Source organism: Bacillus rossius (assembly GCF_032445375.1).
Source record: "Bacillus rossius redtenbacheri isolate Brsri chromosome 9 unlocalized genomic scaffold, Brsri_v3 Brsri_v3_scf9_2, whole genome shotgun sequence".
In the NCBI taxonomy this organism is placed as follows: domain Eukaryota; kingdom Metazoa; phylum Arthropoda; class Insecta; order Phasmatodea; family Bacillidae; genus Bacillus; species Bacillus rossius.
This window is the reverse complement of record NW_026962013.1, coordinates 22,160,879-22,182,595: the sequence shown is the minus strand read 5'-3', so window position 1 is coordinate 22,182,595 and position 21,717 is coordinate 22,160,879. Positions and strand designations below refer to the sequence as shown.

Sequence of the window (21,717 nt, the reverse complement as noted above, 5' to 3'; positions counted from 1 at the left end):
TTAAAAGTATGGTACAGTATAAAATAGGTGTAACCATCCTAAAATTGTATTATACAATCAATAAAAATAGTACTTTTGGTGTTGTATAATTGTATGCAAGTTTTCTTGGACTATATTCTATTTTTTTTAGGTGTGGTATGCACGAACTACATGAGAAATATATTTTTATTTTTATTTGATTAATATGTTATAAAAAAATTGTGATACAATTTAGTAATAGTTTCGTTAATACAAACCTCATTATTGCAAAGTGACAAAATTATGGTCCCTTCACATCTGTATAATTGAGGTTTGACTGTACAGCGTTAAAATTCTCAACTTTATCTTATAAAGTGACACATTGAAAATGTAATTGGTAAGGGGGGGTGGGGGGGAGAACTCAGAAAAAATGTTTTCAAACATTTGATGTTTCTGCATGGAAATATTAAAATTTCTTGTACTTTGTTACAGAGTTGTGGCAAACATTTTACTGATGCATCAGTTAATTTGGGTCACAACATGAGAATTTCTCTTGTTTTAGAGGTATCTGAGCCTATCACTCAAGTTTATCTGGCTGAAATTTTCACGATGTCTACAGGATCACTTCCGTACACACAAACAAATACTAATATATTTCTGAATTAAAATCACTGTTACCTCACGTATAGAGATCTCTTTTGAGAGGTGCGCATCAGCGTCCCAGACATGATCTGCTGGGACATGTGTTGCTTGAGGTCGTGTATCTTCGCTTCGAACCTGTTGTATTCCTCTGGTCGGTACTGGCACACAATGGTCACTGTCTGGCCCGCACCCTGAGGGCAAGCCGGGACAGAGACGTATCACCACAACAAGCACGCACAACTACAATTGTACGGGGAAAAAGTACATATATTAACAATAACCTGTACAGCCTCAAAAAATAATACACGAGTTGATTATACTCTGTACATCTTTTGATGGCATACTAACTCCACTAACAAAATTTCATTTCAAACCTGCCAATACAAAACATTAATTTCTAAACAAGAAGAAATTACATACCAGCTTTCTCCATAGCCCAAATTTTTCTAGCCTACAATCAGCAGCATTTTATGGACATAAGTTCTAAATGGATGAAAATTTCTGAAGTTCAGGTTTTAGTAATAATACCCACAACTCCTTTCTACTCTCCAGTGGAAATTTACATTGGAACAGGATTTTTTCCACCAATTCTTATTGCTGTCAAGCCCTAGTTCCCATTGAAGTAAGGTTGTTGAGATTCCCTTAGAGCCCAGGATTCAGGTATTTCGGAGAAGAGGGCATTTAGCTGGGCGCATGAGAGCTAAGAGCATGAGGGCACTAAGGGTGATACTGGTGCACTCATCATCTCTACACACAAGCACCAAACCGGCATGCAGTCTTCGTGCCTCTCTGGAACTGTAGCAAGAGACTTTACAAGTTAATGGTGTAATACTATGTACTTAATTTTTCATGCCTACAAATGCCTGTGACAACACTGGTATTGGTTTTTTTTCTTCCTGTCCAAAAATACACTTTGGAGATGAAACCACAGAACAAAACTACCAATAGGAGAGTGTAATTATTCTTAAGTCCTATTCATAATAAGAAACTTTTGAGAAATCCTGAGTGGTTTGTAAATAAACAGCACATTAACAGCCAGGGCTTTGCAAGCCGTTTGGCGGCCCAATCAGGCAGCTACCTCAAAACACTTGGCTTTACTCACAATTGTAATTTTTTTTTTTTTTACTTGTCACAGGGGTGACATAGGTATCTAAAAAAAAAAAACCACACGTGTATTCGAATACAACATTGTTTCAAAATTTCACAGCAACCGGTGAATAACTTTCGGAGATTTCAGATCTAGAACGAACAAACATTCACATAGATTGAAGTAGCTTTGCTTCTGGGTCGTAGCCGTGTCCTTGGCAAATAATTCACCGACGTTTCGGTCAACATTGCAGTTGCCATCATCATCAGGGAGCAGTAGGTAAATGCTCCCTGATGACGGCGACTGCAATCAATGTCGACAGAAACGTCGGTGAATTATTCGCCAAGGACGCGGCTACAACCCAGAAGCCAAGCTACTTCAGACAATGGTCGTGAACAATTATTCACACAGATTGTAAGATGGCGGGCGACCTGCGCCAAGGAAAGTAGAGGGGGGGGGGGGGGGAAGGCACCTTGAGCGCCTGGGCGGCCTCCTCGTGGGTGGCATCGCGCAGGTCGACGCTGTTGACGCTGAGGATCTGGTCGCCGCGACGCAGCTCGCCGCTCAGGTCGGCCGGCCCGCCCGCCAGGATGAACGACACGAAGATGCCCTCGCCATCCTCGCCGCCCACGATGTTGAAGCCCAGCCCCGTGTTGCCCTTGCCCAGCACCACGGTCCGCACCTCCCTGCGAACACGCGTCAGTCCACCTTGTAGACACCTGGTCGAACAAACGTCAGTCCACCTCGCACAGACACCTGGTCGAACACACGTCAGTCCACCTTGTAGACACCTGGTCCAACACACGTCAGTCCACCTCGCACAGACACCTGGTCCAACACACGTCAGTCCACCTTGCACAGACACCTGGTCGAACACACGTCAGTCCACCTTGTAGACACCTGGTCGAACACGCGTCAGTCCACCTCGCGAAGACACCTGGTCGAACACACGTCAGTCCACCTCGCGAAGACACCTGGTCCAACACACATCAGTCCACCGTGCACAGACACCTGGTCCAACACACGTCAGTCCACCGTGCACAGACACCTGGTCGAACACACGTCAGTCCACCGTGCACAGACACCTGGTCGAACACACGTCAGTCCACCGTGCACAGACACCTGTTCGAACACACGTCAGTCCACCGTGCACAGACACCTGGTCGAACACACGTCAGTCCACCGTGCACAGACACCTGGTCCAACACACGTCAGTCCACCGTGCACAGACACCTGGTCCAACACACGTCAGTCCACCTTGCACAGACACCTGGTCCAACACACATCAGTCCACCGTGCACAGACACCTGGTCCAACACACGTCAGTCCACCTTGCACAGACACCTGGTCCAACACACGTCAGTCCACCGTGCACAGACACCTGGTCGAACACACGTCAGTCCACCGTGCACAGACACCTGTTCGAACACACGTCAGTCCACCGTCTAGACACCTTGGTGGACCACACCCGGGACCTTCCCGACCGAGTGTCCCAAAGTGCGCCCCTAATTTCTTTTCTCCGGAAAAATTAACGTATATTCGCAATAAACGATTCAAATTGTGCGCGCTACATGCACAACTCGCTGCGTTAGCCGGTGCTCAGGGTTGTACTCGGAAATGAGATCACCAAGCTGACACGTCACATTGATTATCTTGACACTGAATTTGTTGATTTTATTTTCTGTAATAATAAATTATTGCGTGAAATTCTTATATAAATAAATATATACACACCTATGTGAGCCTCAAATTGTAGTTTTATATCTTTTCATTTCTGTGCCTAGTGTCATAATATCTTTATTAAATTATCTGTCATTGTACACACATTTTGACTGGGTAGGGTGCCGCGACAAATTACTAAGCCTGTAAGTGCGCCGCGAACTGAAAACGTTTGGGCACCCCTCGCTACTCTTCTGAACATCGATATCGCTAAGCAGCACTGCCTAGCAGCGAACTTTGTAATCATCCACGTTTGCTACACATTTTTGAATATGAAAGTCCTCAGGTTTTTCAGTCTATGTGGAAAATTTTCCACTCCACACCTATATGACCGTGACTGTAATCGTACCGAGATGGTATTCCGAGATTAATGCCTATCGATTACGCAAAATCTCGGAACGCGCGAAAAGGTCTGTTGTGGTTTGTTTAATGCAGTCTTCTTATCCGTCGTTTTTGCGATGTGACAGGGTTAAAAATTACCGCAGAAAACAATCATGTTTTCTTGAACAAACTGAATAATTTATATTTTAAAATAGTTTTAAAAATCTTGTAATAAATGACATTGTCCATAATTATGTATGTCATTAAGTTTGCAACATTTTTATGAACATACACAAGGAAAAGAAATTAATATTTCATTGCAAACTCAGAAAGATTTTTTTTTTTAAATTTGTTTGCCTTTGACGTGACAACGTCTAATAAATCGATGAACGCCGGCTGCACGCCCGAAAAAGTGTCCCGTTACGCACATTGTTCCGTTACGCTGTCGGCGAGTGCAGTAATAATAGGTTATGTTACAATTGACTAAAAAATTATGGTTATTCATATAATAGATGATAGATATTTGATTACAGTTTATTTATATGAAAACTTGTTCATAATTATATTTAAACTTTATAGCTAAACGCCAGTTTTTAAAATTAATCACAAGTCATCTACACGTGAACTGTTTCGTCGACTGTTTATAAGGTGAAGTGAAAAGATAATGTGGTTTTCATTGCCTATTACAACAACAATTTCGGCAATAAAAGTTAGTTATTCTTGCATTTTTAAAATCTGTTTACTAGTATAATTTCAAGCATTTATTCTTTTATTATTAAAATAAATATTATTCAATTTTATTCATAAAAGTATGCAATCATTTCATCAATGTTTTGTTATGACGTTGTCACGTTAAACTATCGTCCGTAAACCGACTTTACAGACAACCAATTTTTTTTATTAGGTGCAAATGTGCGCGCACGCAATGCTGTGGAAACTCAATCCAGTTGTTTGTGCGCGTGTCAAGCAGTGTTCATCCTCTGGCATCCATCGCGCGCGCGGCATGCCGCCGTGTATGCCGCGTGACGGTAGAGAGAGCAGTATCGTCACAGACTGGTTCCCCCTGACAAGCACGTGGTACTGTGGACAGGCATACTGGAACCAATCGTTGGGAATTTTATTTCAGTCGCAAGGGTATCCGTTTACGTTGCCGTTACCTTCCTACCCACAAAAGCACACACTACCTGACTCCCCTCCGACCTAAGGTTCCCACTTCCCACACAAGACGGGTGGGAAAACTACCGATATTTTCAGAAACAGCGGAAAAGAAATCACCTTGCTGACTAGTTTTACATTCTCTTTCATTCTCCCAGACAGTACAAAATTGATCCAACTTTGGACTTTTTTTATTTCATATTTTGATACATAAAATTAAATAATTTAAAACTATACGCACAATTGTTGTAGTTTCTTTTCCTGGGAAAAAAAAACTTTCAGATTCGTATTGTCGATAAATAGTGTGCTATCATGTTCCAAAAATTAGTTTTCACTAGTTTGATGCTACTAAGGAGGCCCCTTGAGAGGGTAGCTTCCTTAATTTCGTGTTTTTCCCATTGTTTTAAACTATTATTTTTAAAATATTTTATAAATTTAAGAAGTAATTGCTTGATGGATTTCAGAAACTTAAAGCCCATTTTTTTACTCCTAGCATAAACTAAGAGCACGTAATCATGTTGCATACAGTTTTAAATTAATCGCTAATGTGTAACCTTTGACACGTGTTAATTATTTGTGTATCATTCATGAACTTAAAAAAAAATTAGTTTCTCACAATCCTACAAAAATGAGTTTTTCACGGTTATGAAATTCCAAATTTTTATTGAGTTATGAATAATATACAAAAAATTAAGTAATACATATCGAAGTCTTCACAAAAAAAATCAATACGATATGGTTGACGTAGAAAATGACCATCGGTTAAAAAAAAAAAATACTTAAAAAAATACGTTTTATAAAAAACTTGTATTAACTATAGTTAAATTATAAATTTATTTGAAATTAATGAGCAAAACCCCTAAATTGTGTAAGAAAAAATAATTTAAGATTCAAACCCCCTTAACATTTTAGTAACACACGTCGTCGTGCATCGGAAGAGTCTACATCGACGTAAATTATACAAGTCTCGAACCTTATTCCTAACCTAACACGACGTCTCACAGCCGCAGAAAAAACACTGGAGACTAACACCGCACAGCTCTATACTAACAACACAACGAAAGAGTGCGAAAAATAACCCTAGTGGCAAGAGGGATATAAATTTTATTATTATTTGGGGCAAAATCAGATGAACGTTTTTTTTTTTTTTTTAAGGAATTTGAAGCACTGGAGGTTAATTTCCTCTCGTAAATCTGCTCAATGATTATTTTTAAGTTAGAAAAAAGTTATTTTCGTCGCCATAATGTTGGTATAATTTGTATTGTAAGAGACACGTGGAGGTATGGACAATAAAGGCCCGTCTACATTAGCAATGTCCTAAACTGTGTCCGAAGGACACTCGTCGCTGATTGGTCCACGTGACCCTCTGACGTCATGCGTGAAGTGGGCGAAGGTCCGAAGACATTCGTCAATTTGAACTTTTTGTCCCAACCTGTGTACTTCGGACACAGAAAAAGAAGAGATCACTCACGATATTTGAATTTCCGGTTCCCGTTTGAAAACGTGGTGTTTGTTTTTGTTATTGAAGGAAATGGAAGGTGTTGTAATTCAAGAAGAGCAAGACGACATTTAAATTAGTGCTGTTCGATTGCTGTGATATGAGTTCATTTTTTAGCATTTACATATGCCACTTTCAAAAGTTCAATCTCAAACTACAAAGCATCAAAACAATAAACAAAAACATTTTGTTTGGCACATTTACTGCGCTCTGGTAGCAACTTTAGAAATCAATACATTCGGACATCGGACATCGCAATTGTGGACAGGGCAGTTTTCGGTGAGACAATGTGACGTCACTCACATTCGGATAAGGACACGGACCACGCACAGGTTCGGACTATTGTAGACGGGCCTTAAGGGGCCCGCCTACCTGGGCACACATACGGTGTGCAGAGCTTCAGGAAAAACAACGCGATTTCAAAACCACTCAAGATATCCGAGTGGGGCCTATTTACGAATAGCATTTAAGAGTTCGCTGAGGGCCAAAAAGTACTTTTAATTTCGGATTAAGTTTTTAAACTGTATTTTTAGATGCGTTAAAATGCCTAAAACGCGTGTTTTCAGAGTAATTTTTAGGCATAAAACAATCAGTACAGATTCTTGAAAGCACTTAAGGGGCTTGCATAACACCTTTATCTTCATTTCTCCGCCATATAATGTTGCGGTCACCGCTCAAATTTCACGGTTATCCTGTGACGACGAGACGACTGCGCGCCAGTTCAGAGTCTTGCTCTTAGAGGCGACACCGCGCTAGAAGCACCATCGAGCGTCGTGCTTATCATCCCGCCTCACCAACACACATACACCCCTGACGAGGCGGGCCCCTTAACAGACCAACACCTCCACCTGCCATCCATCGGACCGACGCGACAGACACAGTAAAACGCGGAGCTGTCCCGCGGGTTTACCTGGAGGGACGCAGACACCCGGACGCGGCGCCCGGCGTGACCCAGGTCGCTGACGAGACTCTTGGCTGGTCAGCGAACCCCCGCGTCGCGCGGCCGACGCACTGGGTCAAGGCGCATGCGCGGACGAGTGCCCGCCCTCTCCACCTCCACGACACACACCCACCCCCTCTCAGCTGAGGCGCGCGCGCGCGCCGATCAATAGCACATAAAACATTTCTGGCCCGAGAGGGCCGGTCGTTGTCCGACGCAATTAACTGCGAGTGTCGGATATAGACAACCACCACCCCTCACCCCTGCTCCTCCCGCGACCAGAAACCACATCCGTCGCAAACACCGCTTGCTCGGCAACATCCCCCCCCCCCCCCAACTATAACAAGCACGTGGCCAGTGGGGCCCGGACTCTCCCAGAAGACAAAAATCCCAGCAAGATTATTGTAATACTCACTACTCATTGGGCTAAAACAACGTTATTTTCCTCCCCAACACGGCCCGACACCCCTCCCACAAAGAAGCCACAGGAATTGCTCTCACCAAGTATTCCACGGAATCAATAATACCAGTTTGCACACGTGTTACTGCGAGCACATGTTTCATTACACTGACGTGCGTGTTTCATGTTTTTAACAACAACAGTATAGGGGCTATGTACGTTTACGACATGTTATTAATAAAATATCAAATAATTGACTCAAGAACAAAGTACTGAAATCAATTAAATAAAAAAAAAAAACCTAAAATTCCTAATGTTCAGTTCCTTCAAGCAAAAATACTCACTTTATTTAGGCGCAACAGTAAATTTTCTTTTAAAATTCAGTTACATAAAACTAAATATACAAAAAAATGATATAATGGTTGTTCTAGACTCCCTCCTTCACAATATCCCGGTTACGGCCTCGCCCCATTCGGCAGCCTGCAGGCACAACTGACATTGAAGATGACGAGGAACTACGAGAATTAAAAATAGCTGCCATTAATCTCACGCATAACGTAAACATTCCCATATAAGGCGATGTACAAAAAAGAAGTCGAGTCCCGGCCTCGTGACACCGTGGAGCTGAGATGCATAGGCACTTCTCATTCTAAATAAATGTTCGTTAGAAGATTTTTTATTTCACCCGTATATATAATTTCGAAACCAAAATAAATACCGGGTGAAAGGAGCACGTGGTGTCTAGACGTCACGAGAAACGAGGCCTGAGATTGGAACGGAGGGCAGCGGGAAATAACACGTCTCACAACAACGTCCGCCACGTTTCACACCCAGGGGAAACCCTGATACCGCTGAAGGATAATAGTTATATAATATAACGATAATTGGAGTCGCCCGCGTAAAATAATAAGTTTTTTTTTTCCTCGCGGCGCTTACAGACTGGAGCCTGTTGTCAAATCTGTGTTTGCGTACAAGGAGCAGGATGTCTGGGCGATACGAGTTATGCTTTGACGTGCAAAATAGTTAAAACAGCAAAACGTGGTAAATAGTTCCACATTATAATTATAGCAAAAAATATGGAAAAATCCGAGATGGAAGGGCCCGACTCCCCTCAGGCGACGGACACAGACTCAGCGAGCCCATCGATAATGTATCTGAAAGACTGGAAACTCAACGTTGTTCTTCTGTACCCGCATATAATCACCGACTGCACTGCCATATCTATGAATCTACAAATGAAGTAATGTGATCGAAAGTGCAAGATAACAGAATGTATTAGAAAAACCGATTGTCAACGAGTTTTTTTTTTTTTATAGCGCGAACAGAGGCACTAGACAACAATCGGTCTTGTATAATAGAGTACCTACTATAAATTATAAACGCCTCGAGACTTGTTTGTTGCCAAGATGCACTATACAATTTCACAACGCTGTAAGGGTTATTTTCATTATAATAGCAGATCTGTTAATTTCATTTGCTTCAGTTATCATAGACGCGATCAGGTGGTAGTGTAAAAAACCAATAACAATAAATAATAACTTGGTTTTTTTAATACGCTTTATTTGATTCCGTCATTAACATTAAAATTATTTCATTGTAAGTATTAACGCTCTCTATGAAGTTACGAAAGAACACTCTAGCTATAGTGGCGCTATCCATCGTGTCGATTTTAAACAGTACTTGGGTACACATCATGCAATTTAAGTTGCCGCCCGCTGATCCTACCCACACGAGTGACCACGGCCGTCGACGAACTACGAGGCTTGTTGTTGCGAGAAAATGACGACCACGCGACAGGCTTTGGCTCGCACGTGAATGAGGTCGTGGCGTGTCGGCGGACGGGATCATAGGGTTAAGTCAGTCAATTGTTTACGCGTGGGAGTGGCATTTTGGTCTGAATTCCACCGCTACAGAGTCCTCTAATTTTCTTTTATTACCAAGGGTACTAATTTATAATTAAGTGAAACACTGTTAAACTTGTAGACTTTAAGTGACTGAACTCTCACAAAAAATATAATATTGCTATGAAAGCGAGACAAGACCGCGACGCGCGCCAGGTTCGGAGCGGGCTGGCGGCCACGCACTGCCACTGACGTCACGCGCCGTCCATTGACGTAAGGCATGCCACGCGTTCCTGGCCGGATTACAAGGGTCCTCGCTACCCAAACCCCTCCTCAACTCTCCGTCGCGCCTTGGGCTATTGTGACCTTTTGGCGACCTGGGAATCCCGGGCTTACACAGGCCGCCGCGAGGAGTGGCGTGAATAAGCGTCGCTGTTCTGGGTGTTTCGGGCGTCGGGTCGGCCCGGGATGACGCGACACGTCACAGCCGTTCTCGTTCTTTCGGGAAGGACGCCACGGGTATATAAGCGACGACGCCACGCCGGCCTCCGCGAGAGTTCTGAGAGTAAGGGAGAGTGTCTCCCCCCTCGGGGAGTGATACTGGCGATACCCGTGCGATCAGCGAGAGGTGAAGAGGGCGAGTGGCCCTTGCTGAGCGAACCGGACCTATCGGGAGGCGATACCTGCGAGAAGGCCTGGCGAACCAATCGGGTATGACGAGCGATAGTTTGAGGACTGCTGTGGTGCAGCGTGGGTGAGTGTGCGAAGGAAGCGGACAGAAGAGCGAGCCACTGTCGAGCCAAGTTACAGTGGAAAGGGTTAATGTTTCAGTGACCAGTGTAAGACTAATTGTTGTGGACAGAAATCTTGAGTGCAGTGATTAAATTTTTATAGTGTAGAGATTAGTAATAAATAAAACTGTACCAATTAATTGGGCTACGAACCCAGTAGTTCTCCCCACATAAATAGTAACAATATATATTAAATACACTGCAGTTACATTTGTTACGTTTTTGTGCTTGACGTTAAGGTTAATTGCTTAGATTACAGGAAGTAACCATGTTATGTTTAAACTATGTTTATGATCAACATAGTTTGAATAGAGCGTTCTGGGCACACATAACCGTGTGCAAAGCTTCAGAAGAAACCACGCGATATGAACACTACTCAAGATAACCGAGTGGGGAGTGTTTACGAAAAGGATTTAAGAATATGTTGAGGGGATATTTCGTATTTCGTTTTCAAGCTGTATTTTTAGAATAGTAAAAATGGCTTCAATGCGTGTTTTCTAAATAAACATTCGCCAGATTCTTGAGCGACATGCATTATAACTTTACCTTCATTTCTCCACCATATAATGTTATGTTCACCGCTCAAATCTCATAGTTGTCCTATGCACGACGAGAAGACTGCGTGCCAATACACGACCTTGTGCTTAGGTGCGATAACGCACTAGAAACACTAGTGAGCTTCGCACTTATCACCGCGCCTAAGTAACACAAATTTGTTGTATATTTTTAAACCCCAATTAATAATATTGTAGTGAGTCATCGTCACTTGGATTACTTCAAGTTATCGCCCAGAAATTTATAGTGGTATCTCTCCTATATACTTTTTTAAAGTTAATTTAATAGGTAAACTACGATAATTGTGTTTTTTCCATACAATGTATAAAAACTATCATTGCATATTTAACAGCAGACATAATACTTATATTTGCCCTTAGTAATAAGTTAAAAATACTTATCTAAAATTAATAACCCCCCTGAATGGCTATCAAACAACACTGTGTATTTTAACGAATTTCTCATTTACGAAATTCACAAGCAAACTATCGACAATTACTCACGTTCAAAATGTCGACGTTAAATTAACTGTTACACCACACATCGTACACCAGCATCAACTCTCAAAACGTGTAATTAAGGTGTGAACATATGTTCGCGTGTGGTCTTGCCTAACAACTATATATTACCGAATGCTGATTGCTCATCCGCCATCCGACTGACTATCAACGCGCATCGAGAGATTTTTTTTTGCTCGTACCTGTGATTAAAGATTTTTTTTGTTTGTTTGCACATTCATGCACGAACATACAATCTGCAAGTATTATTCTCTCGCCGAAAACACGCACCGAAAGAAAAGTGTGCTGAGGAGCTATTTGAGCGCTCAAATGCCACACATTTGAAACCTGCCTGCGGGGTTAACATTCAACCCTGACATAACATCTGTACATAAGTATACACAAGTATAACAATTAATTATATGCATAACATATTATATATGTGCTCATCACATCCCAACAGGATGGAACCCGGATTTTTCGCAAGTGGGGAAACGTGACGGACATTGCCGTGAGCCGATGGGTTTTCTCCCCCCCCCCCCCAAAAAAAAAATTCATTCCATGTATGCTCTATTAGGATCCGATCACCTTTCGTCGTCTGCAGGGGCGTAGCCAGGGGGGGGGGGAGGTTAGGGGTCAAACCACCTCCCTTAGCTCCAAATCTTTAAATAATTTCTTATTCATCACTCAAACAAATTTCATATTAAAATTAATAAAATTTTTACCATTACAACATTTAAATTTAAGTACCGAAAACTGCTAAAATATCACTATTTTACACCTTAAAATCCAAATCTTCCTCCGGACCTCCGGACCCACCGCTTTAATACGGGGGGGGGGGGGGGGGCGCATGCTTCTTAACACCCCCCATACACAAATCCTAGCTACGCCACTGGTCGTCTGCAATGACACCGATGTAGACGCGACACGTCAAGCTAGATCAATCACCAACCAGCAGAAAAGACACCCGACGTAGACAGGTCAAGCTGGAACAATCCCAACAGGCAGAAAGCTTGTCCGCGCGGGGAGAGTCGCTTCGGCATCGGTGTCGATGTCGTGTCCGTGGCGATCAAGGCCGCGGGACACAGCCTCGAACCCACCCGAGTTTCTCTTGCGACAGAGACCCCCCCACACCCGACGCCAACCACTTCTGTTTGTTCGTTGCGTCGCGCCGTACGTCATCGCCAACGCAACAGAATACGCGGGACCCACGTGTTCGCCCACTAAAGTCCGCGCACGCAACCATACTCAGGAGAAAAAGGACGGCGCGAACGAAAGAGAACGTATAGATAAAAAAAAAGGAGAGCGAAATAGGGTAAAGAGGGAGAAAAAATAACTAATAATCAACCTCACCAGCCTCCCACATAGAGATTTCTTAAAAAGTACTTATAAAAACAGATTTTTCTATCTATTGGCAGATTTCAATTCCAAACCACTAAGTTTGTTATTGAAAAAATACAAGAGAATTTCCGCACAATAAGTAACAATAAATATTAACGTGTGTTTAAGATATTACAATATTACAGGTTTTTTTTAGATTACAAGATATTTTTTTGTACGTGGTTTTAACATTTCCGAGAAAACCTGATGTTATTTTTTATCGCTGGGACGAATGAAGCTTGACATCGTGTTCTGACAGGCATCAGCTGCGCGTGACGACTCGTGCCAGATGAAGCAGAAGGCTACATACGTAACAGGACAACGGCTCAGCACGCAAAATAAAAAAAGATTTAAAAAATGTCTGCATGGATTATATATATATATATAGTTAACATATCTCATTTTATAACTTTGCCCAAGCAGTGCAATTTGCGTGACTACTTAGCAAAAATTACTTAAATTTAACTTTAGCTTTACAGCTTTATTCCGCGCAGTCTAACCAAGAAATACATGCATGTCCTTTATAGGCATGCTTACATCTTATCAACGAACCTTCACTTCGATGGATCGCCAAAGTGGCGAAACGCGCGATAACATATAGTTGCAAGGACAAGCAAGCACAGTTCCGAACAAAGACGAGACTAACAGGGGTAAGGGTATGTACCGCTGTCGTTACGACACGGGGCGACGGAAACGTACAATGCTCCAGATAAGGTGTCCTTATCCTCCACATCGTTTGGCAGCTCGGGAAGCCTAAGATGTACATCAAGTTCTGTCCCTGCCCGAACACGCCCGAATATTCACCTTCGGCCAACCTCGGGTTTATATATATTATATATATATATATTATATATATATTATATATATATATTTCGCTGTTTATTTCAATGTAGCTATACTAACCTAACTAACCGTCCGTAGCGTGTTAAAGTGTTTTAATGTAGCTAACCTAACCGACCACTTTTAATATTTGAATTCATTTTTCCTGCGCAAAAATAAAACAAATCCCGAAGGTTGGCCGAAGGTGAATATTCGGGCGTGTTCGGGCAGGGACAGAACTTGATGTACATCTTAGGCTTCTCTTGACAGCTCAGTGCCGTGACATGACAAAAAACACAAATGACAGCTAGAATTTAAAAAAAAAATGTTGAGTCGTGAAGACCAGCGCCATTGCTGCTAATGTAGAGACTTTTTCCCATGACCAAGTAAGTCCTTCAGTTTCCCGACTTGGGACTCGGTGTTTCCCCCGGTTCCCACGCCTCTAGGTCGGACCGGTCCGCGGACGGACCGTGGGGCCCGCGCCCCCGACAGAACAGTCGACGGAAGCTCCCCGAGCGACGGACGACGATGGTGGTGGGGATACGCCGCAAGCCGCTTCCCGTCCGCGCGGACGACCGATAAGAGGCGAGCGACGGGCCGATCTGACCAGGGTGTCCACAAGGAAAAAATATTTCGTACCAACTTAGGCGAGAAAAAAGTACTAGATTTGAAAAAAAAAAAGTACTAAATTATATTTTTTTTTTATGGTTCTTAACAATTTAGGAAGTTATTATGACATTGCAATGCTCGAACTTAAATATCACACCACACACACACATACATTCCATAGTTTTTAAAAATAATTACGCTTAATAAAAAGAAATATTGGAGTTACTGTAATATTATTATATTAAAGAAAAATGTACTAGATCTGTACTAGTCCACTAAAAAAAGTTATAAAAGTACTATATCTAGTACGAAAGTACTAACTGTGGACACCCTGGATCTGACCGGATGCTTGTACTGACCCACGTGGCAGACTGTGCCGTGGACTGCATTGTCCCCGGGCCGATAACGGGCCTCGTGACACGGGTGTCTCCTATCACCCCCTATTGACAACGCAAGAACTATGGGTGATAGCCAACAAGATTTAAAATAAAATCAATAACATCTTAAAATAGCCTTTTTTCTCTAAAAGTAATAACAATAAAGTAAATCATTCCGACGCATATGGTTCCATACTCTGAAAGTTGCGGCAATTCTCTATAGAAAAAAAAAAGGTTAAGGGGTGAGTGGGGGGAAAGCAACAAGTGTGAACAGATTACACAAAATAAATTCAGCACCTGCTCCAATGCAATGATTTCATTATGTCTCACAGGAAAAAAAAGGGGGGTCCAATAACAGAGCACTTATAAAACAAACCAGGTTTAGGCATGATGACAACAGAATTCCGAAATCGCTTACGTATATTACATACCAACTGATAAATCATGGCTATTTTTCTCCCCAGGGTTTACGACCAGCTTATACGTGGGCAGGCATCGTCAGCACTATCGGTAAATGAAGGGGGAGGGGGGGATGTAGGGGAAACATTTAGAGCCTACTCAGACTGTCGAAACATATCCGAAAATTTAATATGAATTCCGTTTGTATGAGGTTTTTAAAGTACCAAGTACAGGTTTACGCCAACAGTTATTTAGTGTCAAGGGCAACACTCGGGGGGGGGGGGGGGGGGGGTCCAAACAAAAGGACATAACTGCAGTCGTTTGAATTTTCTACTTAGCTGAAGTTATGAATATGAGTGCTTAGAATATATATTTTGTGTCGGTTACTTAAATATAATATACATACAAATGTACATGAAGGAGCATTGAAATGTACACCTGTAAACACACACACATATATATATGTGTGTGTATGTATATATACATATACATATATATGCTATACTGGCTAGTTCATTGCCCGCATCCAAAATGGCCTTGGCCAAGCCCAGGACAAACATCTGATCATTCAAGCCGAGTTATATTTGGATATGATTATGCGAGTTGCGTTAGCTCCCGGCCAGACAGCTTTCCAACTGATAAACACGGGCACGGTAATTCTTCGTACAAAGCCACGTCAACAAGGCATTGCAAACTTTACGGAGAAGCGGATACTAACTTGGGAAACAAATAATACGGCAGAGCAAGCTTCACGGCGACCAACATTCGTAGCAGACTGTCGCAAAGATTACTGAAGAACCTCAAGGAATGGGCTTATTTCCGAAACTGCTCGCAAGTTAACTGTGTGTGAGTGTTGAAATTATTGTCAGCGAAACGGAAGGAAATGTTTGGTTTGACGTTGTTTTTTTTATTACCCTTCTAGCAAACCAAATTCCTGAATGACGCAATAAAGATCAAGAAAAACCGGAACCATCCACAACTTGCAAGTAACTGCTATACAGATCATACATTTGCATTAGTCTCTTACGAATGGATGAGTAAAGCCACAAAAAAAGACATTTCATGTTAAAATTTATTGAAACCTTTTTTTACTCTACATTTTGTGCCTCAGATAGAAACGAGCCTAAGTTCAAATTTTGTTTTCTTCCAGTAATCAATATAAAGAGGTTGGTATGGAGAGTTACTTTGGCTGCATTTAATATGAAGAGAGTTCGAAAAATGCTAGGCAAACATTGAAAGGTTGACAGGGAATGCTAAAACCACCACTTTTTTTTGTTAAGGAGTGAAGTAAAATTCAAATGTGAAAGCTACCGTTCGAGCTCGTATCTTTGCAGGTCCGAGCTTCCGGACATTTGTTCCTTCGCGAACATCCAGTATAATGATTCGACAAACTGATTAACCACGAGAACACAAACTTATGAATTATGTAGCCTATGTAAGCTACAAACATACGTATGTTTTCATGAGATGTATACATAAATCCCCCCTTCCTCCCTTTTAAACCATAATGTAACAAATGCCTGGGGTCCGCCCTTGGATGCAATATACAACTCCAGCATGGAGGTCAAATGAGTTCAGATTTACATTGCCCAATCTCATGTTACCACGCACGCACGCACACACGCGCGCGATTTACAACCGCTTCAGGAAAATCCACGCAATTTCAATACTACTCAACACAATACGGGTAACTTTACGAAAAGCATTTCAGATTTCGCTGAGGGACGATAAGTAGTTTTGTGATATGACAAACAGTTACAAATACGGATTTGAGTCTCTGGGCGTTGGCGTAACGCTGCAGACCATGAAATTAAAGAACAAAATTGTGAGCTAGTATTTAAGTACTTGTCAGTGATTTAACATCGGTTTTCATGTTGATCATGTTGCAAATTAACTTATTATACAAAACTCTGACTCGAAATTTAAAGTAGAATTCTTGAAAATAATGCCGAGCGTGAAGTATTCATTTTAGAGAAAAATTACAATGTTATAAACAAATATTTCCAGTGAAGAGATTTGAACCACGTATCTTGTGGTTAGTAATCCAGCTTTCTTAGGAATTTTAAAACTTGAGATTACTCTTTACTATAACTATTTTAGTTTACCAAATATATTCCGGAGATAGTTTCACTTTCATTTGGTACAACAATACGTTTGGCATGTTCACGTGCGACTGTGTTTCCGTACCATGTGCGTCTCTGCCTGAGGACGGGAGCAGATAGCAGTTCCCGAAACGTCGCTTGTTTCTGTTTTAGAAAACTGTTGTGTTTGTTTCGTCGTGTTTTTTACTCGTTTTGACTGTTGTGCTGAATTTTTGGGTTCAATATTTTTTGTGCTGTCATCATTTGTGGGGTTTTTTTCGTTTCTCTTTTTGTTTTTTTGGAAAACTATTGTGTTTGTTTCGTCTTTTCGTTTTGCTGTGTTTTTTGTCTCGTTTCAACTGTTGTGTTGAATTTTTTTGGGTTCGGAATTTTTGTGCTGTCATCATTTGTGGGGTTTTTTTCGTTCTTAATCCATTTTTCTTTGTTTTTTCCTTGTTTGTTGACCATATTCCTGTTGTGGAATATTGTGTGGCGTTAAATCCTGACAACAGCAATTTTTGCTTAATTTGTGTTTTTTGGTAGTTTTCTTCTGCAGACATACATGTGCTAAGCAATGGCGTATGTCCAAAAGCCTACATCAAGTCACGTATCCGTTCATCGACTGCCGTTCCATTTTCACGAAATTACTCCTACCAAAAATGCCGTATGCCAAGAGTCAAGATGTTTACACGTCAAAAGACATTCTTGCGTGTTGCGTAGTTCACGTACCCGGCCTACGGCCATGACGCATTCCTTAACCGCGGCCAAGGTTAGCACGACCGATCCCGCACGCGACGCAGTAAGAAATAGAATAAAATTATATATTTAAATAGTAGTTTTTTTTTGTATGAACTAAAAGTAAAAAATAATATTTACATATAAGTAATTTTTTCAAAAGCGATAGAATGAACTACAACTCTGTATAATGTAATTTTTTTTTAAAGAAGCATAAAATAAAAATCAAGTAATAAACATAACAATTAATTTTAAAGAAAAAAAACCGTTGGGTACTCTTTTCTTTCATGATTACTATCCTAGCGAATAGTCATTACGAAAGAAAATTTAGGAACCGATATAAACTAGAAGAAGAAAAAACACAGATACCGCGTGATGCCGCTATGTCCACGTGATGGTCAGCGTCAAGTTTGCCGGGGGAAAAAACCGAAAGATATGCTGTTGGAATTAAGTTTATATTCTATTAATGATTTTATGGTAGCAAAAATATGCTAAAATGGTATTATTATTATTATTATTATTATTGTTATGATATGATGTACATTATTTGTTTTTACTATTATTTTTGTACTTAAATGTGTATTCATAATGTTTAATATTCTTGACGAGTCATATACTACATGTACAATATAATTGTATATTTTTGTAGTCGACTTGGACAATAAAACTACTATACAACTAAAACATTGGTTAAAGCGCGGTGTCTGCAGTGTGGAAAGAGTTTTCATAGGTCTCCGTTTTAGGGAAGTGACTGTTTTAACGACGGAAATTCTACATCATAATTTTTAACAATCATCAGGCACGGTGAAACACCATTTAATGATTTGGGTGTTATCCGATATCTGATTAGAGTTTTTCGAAAATTAAAATTTAGTAAATGTTTAAAGTGGCCGATTTTGGTAAATATGGAGAATAATAACCTGAGTGAAGGGTTTGTTAGGTACTGTTAATTATGAGAAAAAAATTACGTAAAATCATTGTATATGCAAATTCTTGCAAAAAAACATTTCCGGGTAGTAATGTTTTGCAACTTCCTGTTGATAACAGTGAAATGTCGGTGGTAATAGTATTTTTTTTTCATTTCCTTGGTCACACTGATACACTTGATTTTGTTTTTGTAGCAAATGTCCATAGTCTTAAGCACGTGTAGACTTTTGTGGTTTATTGTTGCTCGATAACTTTAACATTCTAACTGAATTCGTTTCGAAGATGGGAAGGATATATTGGGTGAGAATTTTAAACAAAAACCTCCCCTAAACAAAACACCTGAGAAAAAAAAACAGATATAGTAACTGGTTCAAGTTCGTAAAGGGGTAAAAAAAAATCGGACTACGTGGGTCGTCAATGCAAAAAAAAAACTTGGCGAAAATGCTATGGTCAATAAAATATTTATTTTAAGCATGATATAAAAAATTGTTTTATAAAAAGCCGTTAAACAACATATATTAGCTATAGGAATTTGTATGCAAGATACAGGAACTAGGTTGAATATATTAAAAAAAACTTCCTATTATTAATGGTCAGCTTTCAGTCTTTATTTACTGACGGTATATATGTATACGGATACCTACTACCCACCCAACACTATTTCCAATCAGAACATTTCGATGGGAGTGACGTTTTTCTCTCTTTACTTACTCTGTGGTTGGCTAATAATGTATTTTATGGATGTATTGAGATAAAATGAATTGTCATATGTAGAAACTGGATGGCAATAACTGTTACAAATAAAATAGCGCTTGTTAATAGTCATGATGGGTTTATTACCTACATGTAATTCCACACTCTATGTGTTTTCAATGGACGTAAACAATGTTTTTTTTATGGGTGGATTGTGTAGGTCAGCGACATATAATCCTACCATAAGTTTTAAAAAAACTTCAATAAATTGCATTTTTTTTATTCCTGCTGCTTTCTCGAGATATAATATGTGGTTTGAGAGTTTAATTGGATTAAAAATTGTTTAATAATTATTGAAATCGCTGTCAAGAGCTTGTGTAGGGGAAAGGGGTTAGTCGTCGCCCCCCCCCCCCCCCCCCCCCCCCTTTTTCTCTCCGGCCGAAATCCCAAAAATTTCCCGCGGTATCCAAGTTTATCCCTTAAAATTAAAAACATCGATTGCTGTTTGTAATTAAGTACGTCGACAGATCCTGGACACACCAAAAACTTGCAACATAACAATGAATTATGATCATATGTAAAAAAAAAATCACAAGATGAGACAATTTGTTTGTAATGTGATATTCCTAGGAACTTTCGACGTAGGCTACTAAATTATATCAGCAAGCATCATATACCACAAGATGCCATCAAGTTCAAAGGATAAAAGTGATACTAAGTAATTTGATATCCACCCCGCCGAAGCCAATCTCGTCAAAAATAACTCCGGAAGATAAGAGCCAACAATCGACCTTTACAAGACAGTAGCACCAAAACGGTAGCAATCCCCGAGGAAGCCATCCTCAGATGGCACTGAAACACTGCCCTTGGCCAAAATTATACGCTCCACGGCCGAGAACATAACATTAAAAATTACCTTGGAAACAGCTTCTCCTTGAGCAAGCGTCGGCTGATGACGTTCGTTGGTTTCGAAATTTGCTTATGCCGAGTCATTTCCCACCGAAAAAATAAAAAATCTTTGGTGAAACCAGAGTAAAAACTCGTTCGGAAAATAAAAGTTAATATATATTAAGTTCAAACAGCGCTTGTATTGCTAAACAGTCGCGTCTACCGTGGCTTCAAACACAAGTTGCACAACACTACACACACACGGGGGAAAAAAAATTGTATATTGTTCCGCATCACGTCACATAACCGTCACAATCCCGCTCGCACGCGGCGTAGCGCGCCTGAGACACCGACGTCTAGGCCAAGACTGAATGAACGAATGAAGCCCCTGGCTGGAGGCAAGGCGTCCCCACGGGCGAACACAACCAACCAACCGCCTGCTCTCTCCGGCAGTCGAGTCACGTCACGTGACTAATCGCCGGCTTCCCCCTCCCCTTTCCCAATCTCTCCCACTTCCTTTATGAACTTGAATCCCCCCCTTCCACCGCCACGTACCCCCTCCAAGCATTACACACGGGCGAGCCACGCAAGCGGCGGTGGCTTGACAAACGACAATCGCCGGACGCTCGGAATAGCGATAAGGGAAATGAAACGCACCTTTATTTTCTTGTTACTCACGACGCAGTCACACGGCCGCACATCCGCGAACAAGAGCGTCTCGCCGGCGTGCGTCATCACGTGACGGGATAGCCTACCGTTCACAAGGACGAAAGTCACAACCACAACCCGAATAGTCCGAAAAGTCAAGTTCAGCCACACTAATAAATAACAGTTCCCAACTTCATTATTTTGTTTTCCGGGGGGGAGGGGGGGAGGGTTGGCGTTGTTTACAACACTCTATGAACGTAAAATACATAAATCCTTGCAAACCGGGTCAGGATCTCATCCCTGTCAACTGTAGGATCCCCCCCTCCCCCTTTTCCTAGATGCGACGCGGAGAAACCGACTCTACGGTAAGTCGGAGAGCGAACGTTCCGCGACGAAAAACAGTTCGCCAAGCTCTCGAAAAACGTTTCCCCTAACCCCCCCCCCCCCCCCCCCCCCCCCCGCGTCGGAGCTACGAGATTAGTCAATGCCTTGCCATAGACCAGTCCAGTCGACCGAGCACGGTGGAGCAATTGTCTAGCATCTGGAGAATCCGGGTTCGACTCCCAGGGCCCAGCCCATCAACTGATTCCTTTTCCTACCTCCTTGCCCTGTGTCGTTCCTAGCCAGGGGCGTATCCGTGTTAGCTTTGAATATATATATACTGTATAGAAGTCGCGAGTGGATAGGATTTACTCTACGTTTTTCAGAAGCGTATGATGAGCAGCTTGGGAACTTCACCGCTGCAGTGCGCTGCCGT

The 21,717-nt window shown here is 41.5% G+C and overlaps 1 protein-coding gene across 1 annotated transcript in view; it reads right to left on the bottom strand.

Moving 5' to 3' along the window:
- LOC134543279 (disks large 1 tumor suppressor protein) overlaps window positions 1–21,717 on the bottom strand; it is a 719,411-nt gene that overhangs the window by 37,022 nt on the left and 660,672 nt on the right. The window contains exons 12-13 of the mRNA XM_063388189.1: window positions 2,160–2,373; window positions 637–791 (exon numbers count right to left, since the gene is read on the bottom strand). Coding sequence (XP_063244259.1) covers window positions 637–791; window positions 2,160–2,373 — 369 coding nt within the window. The remainder of the gene's footprint in view (window positions 1–636; window positions 792–2,159; window positions 2,374–21,717) is intronic.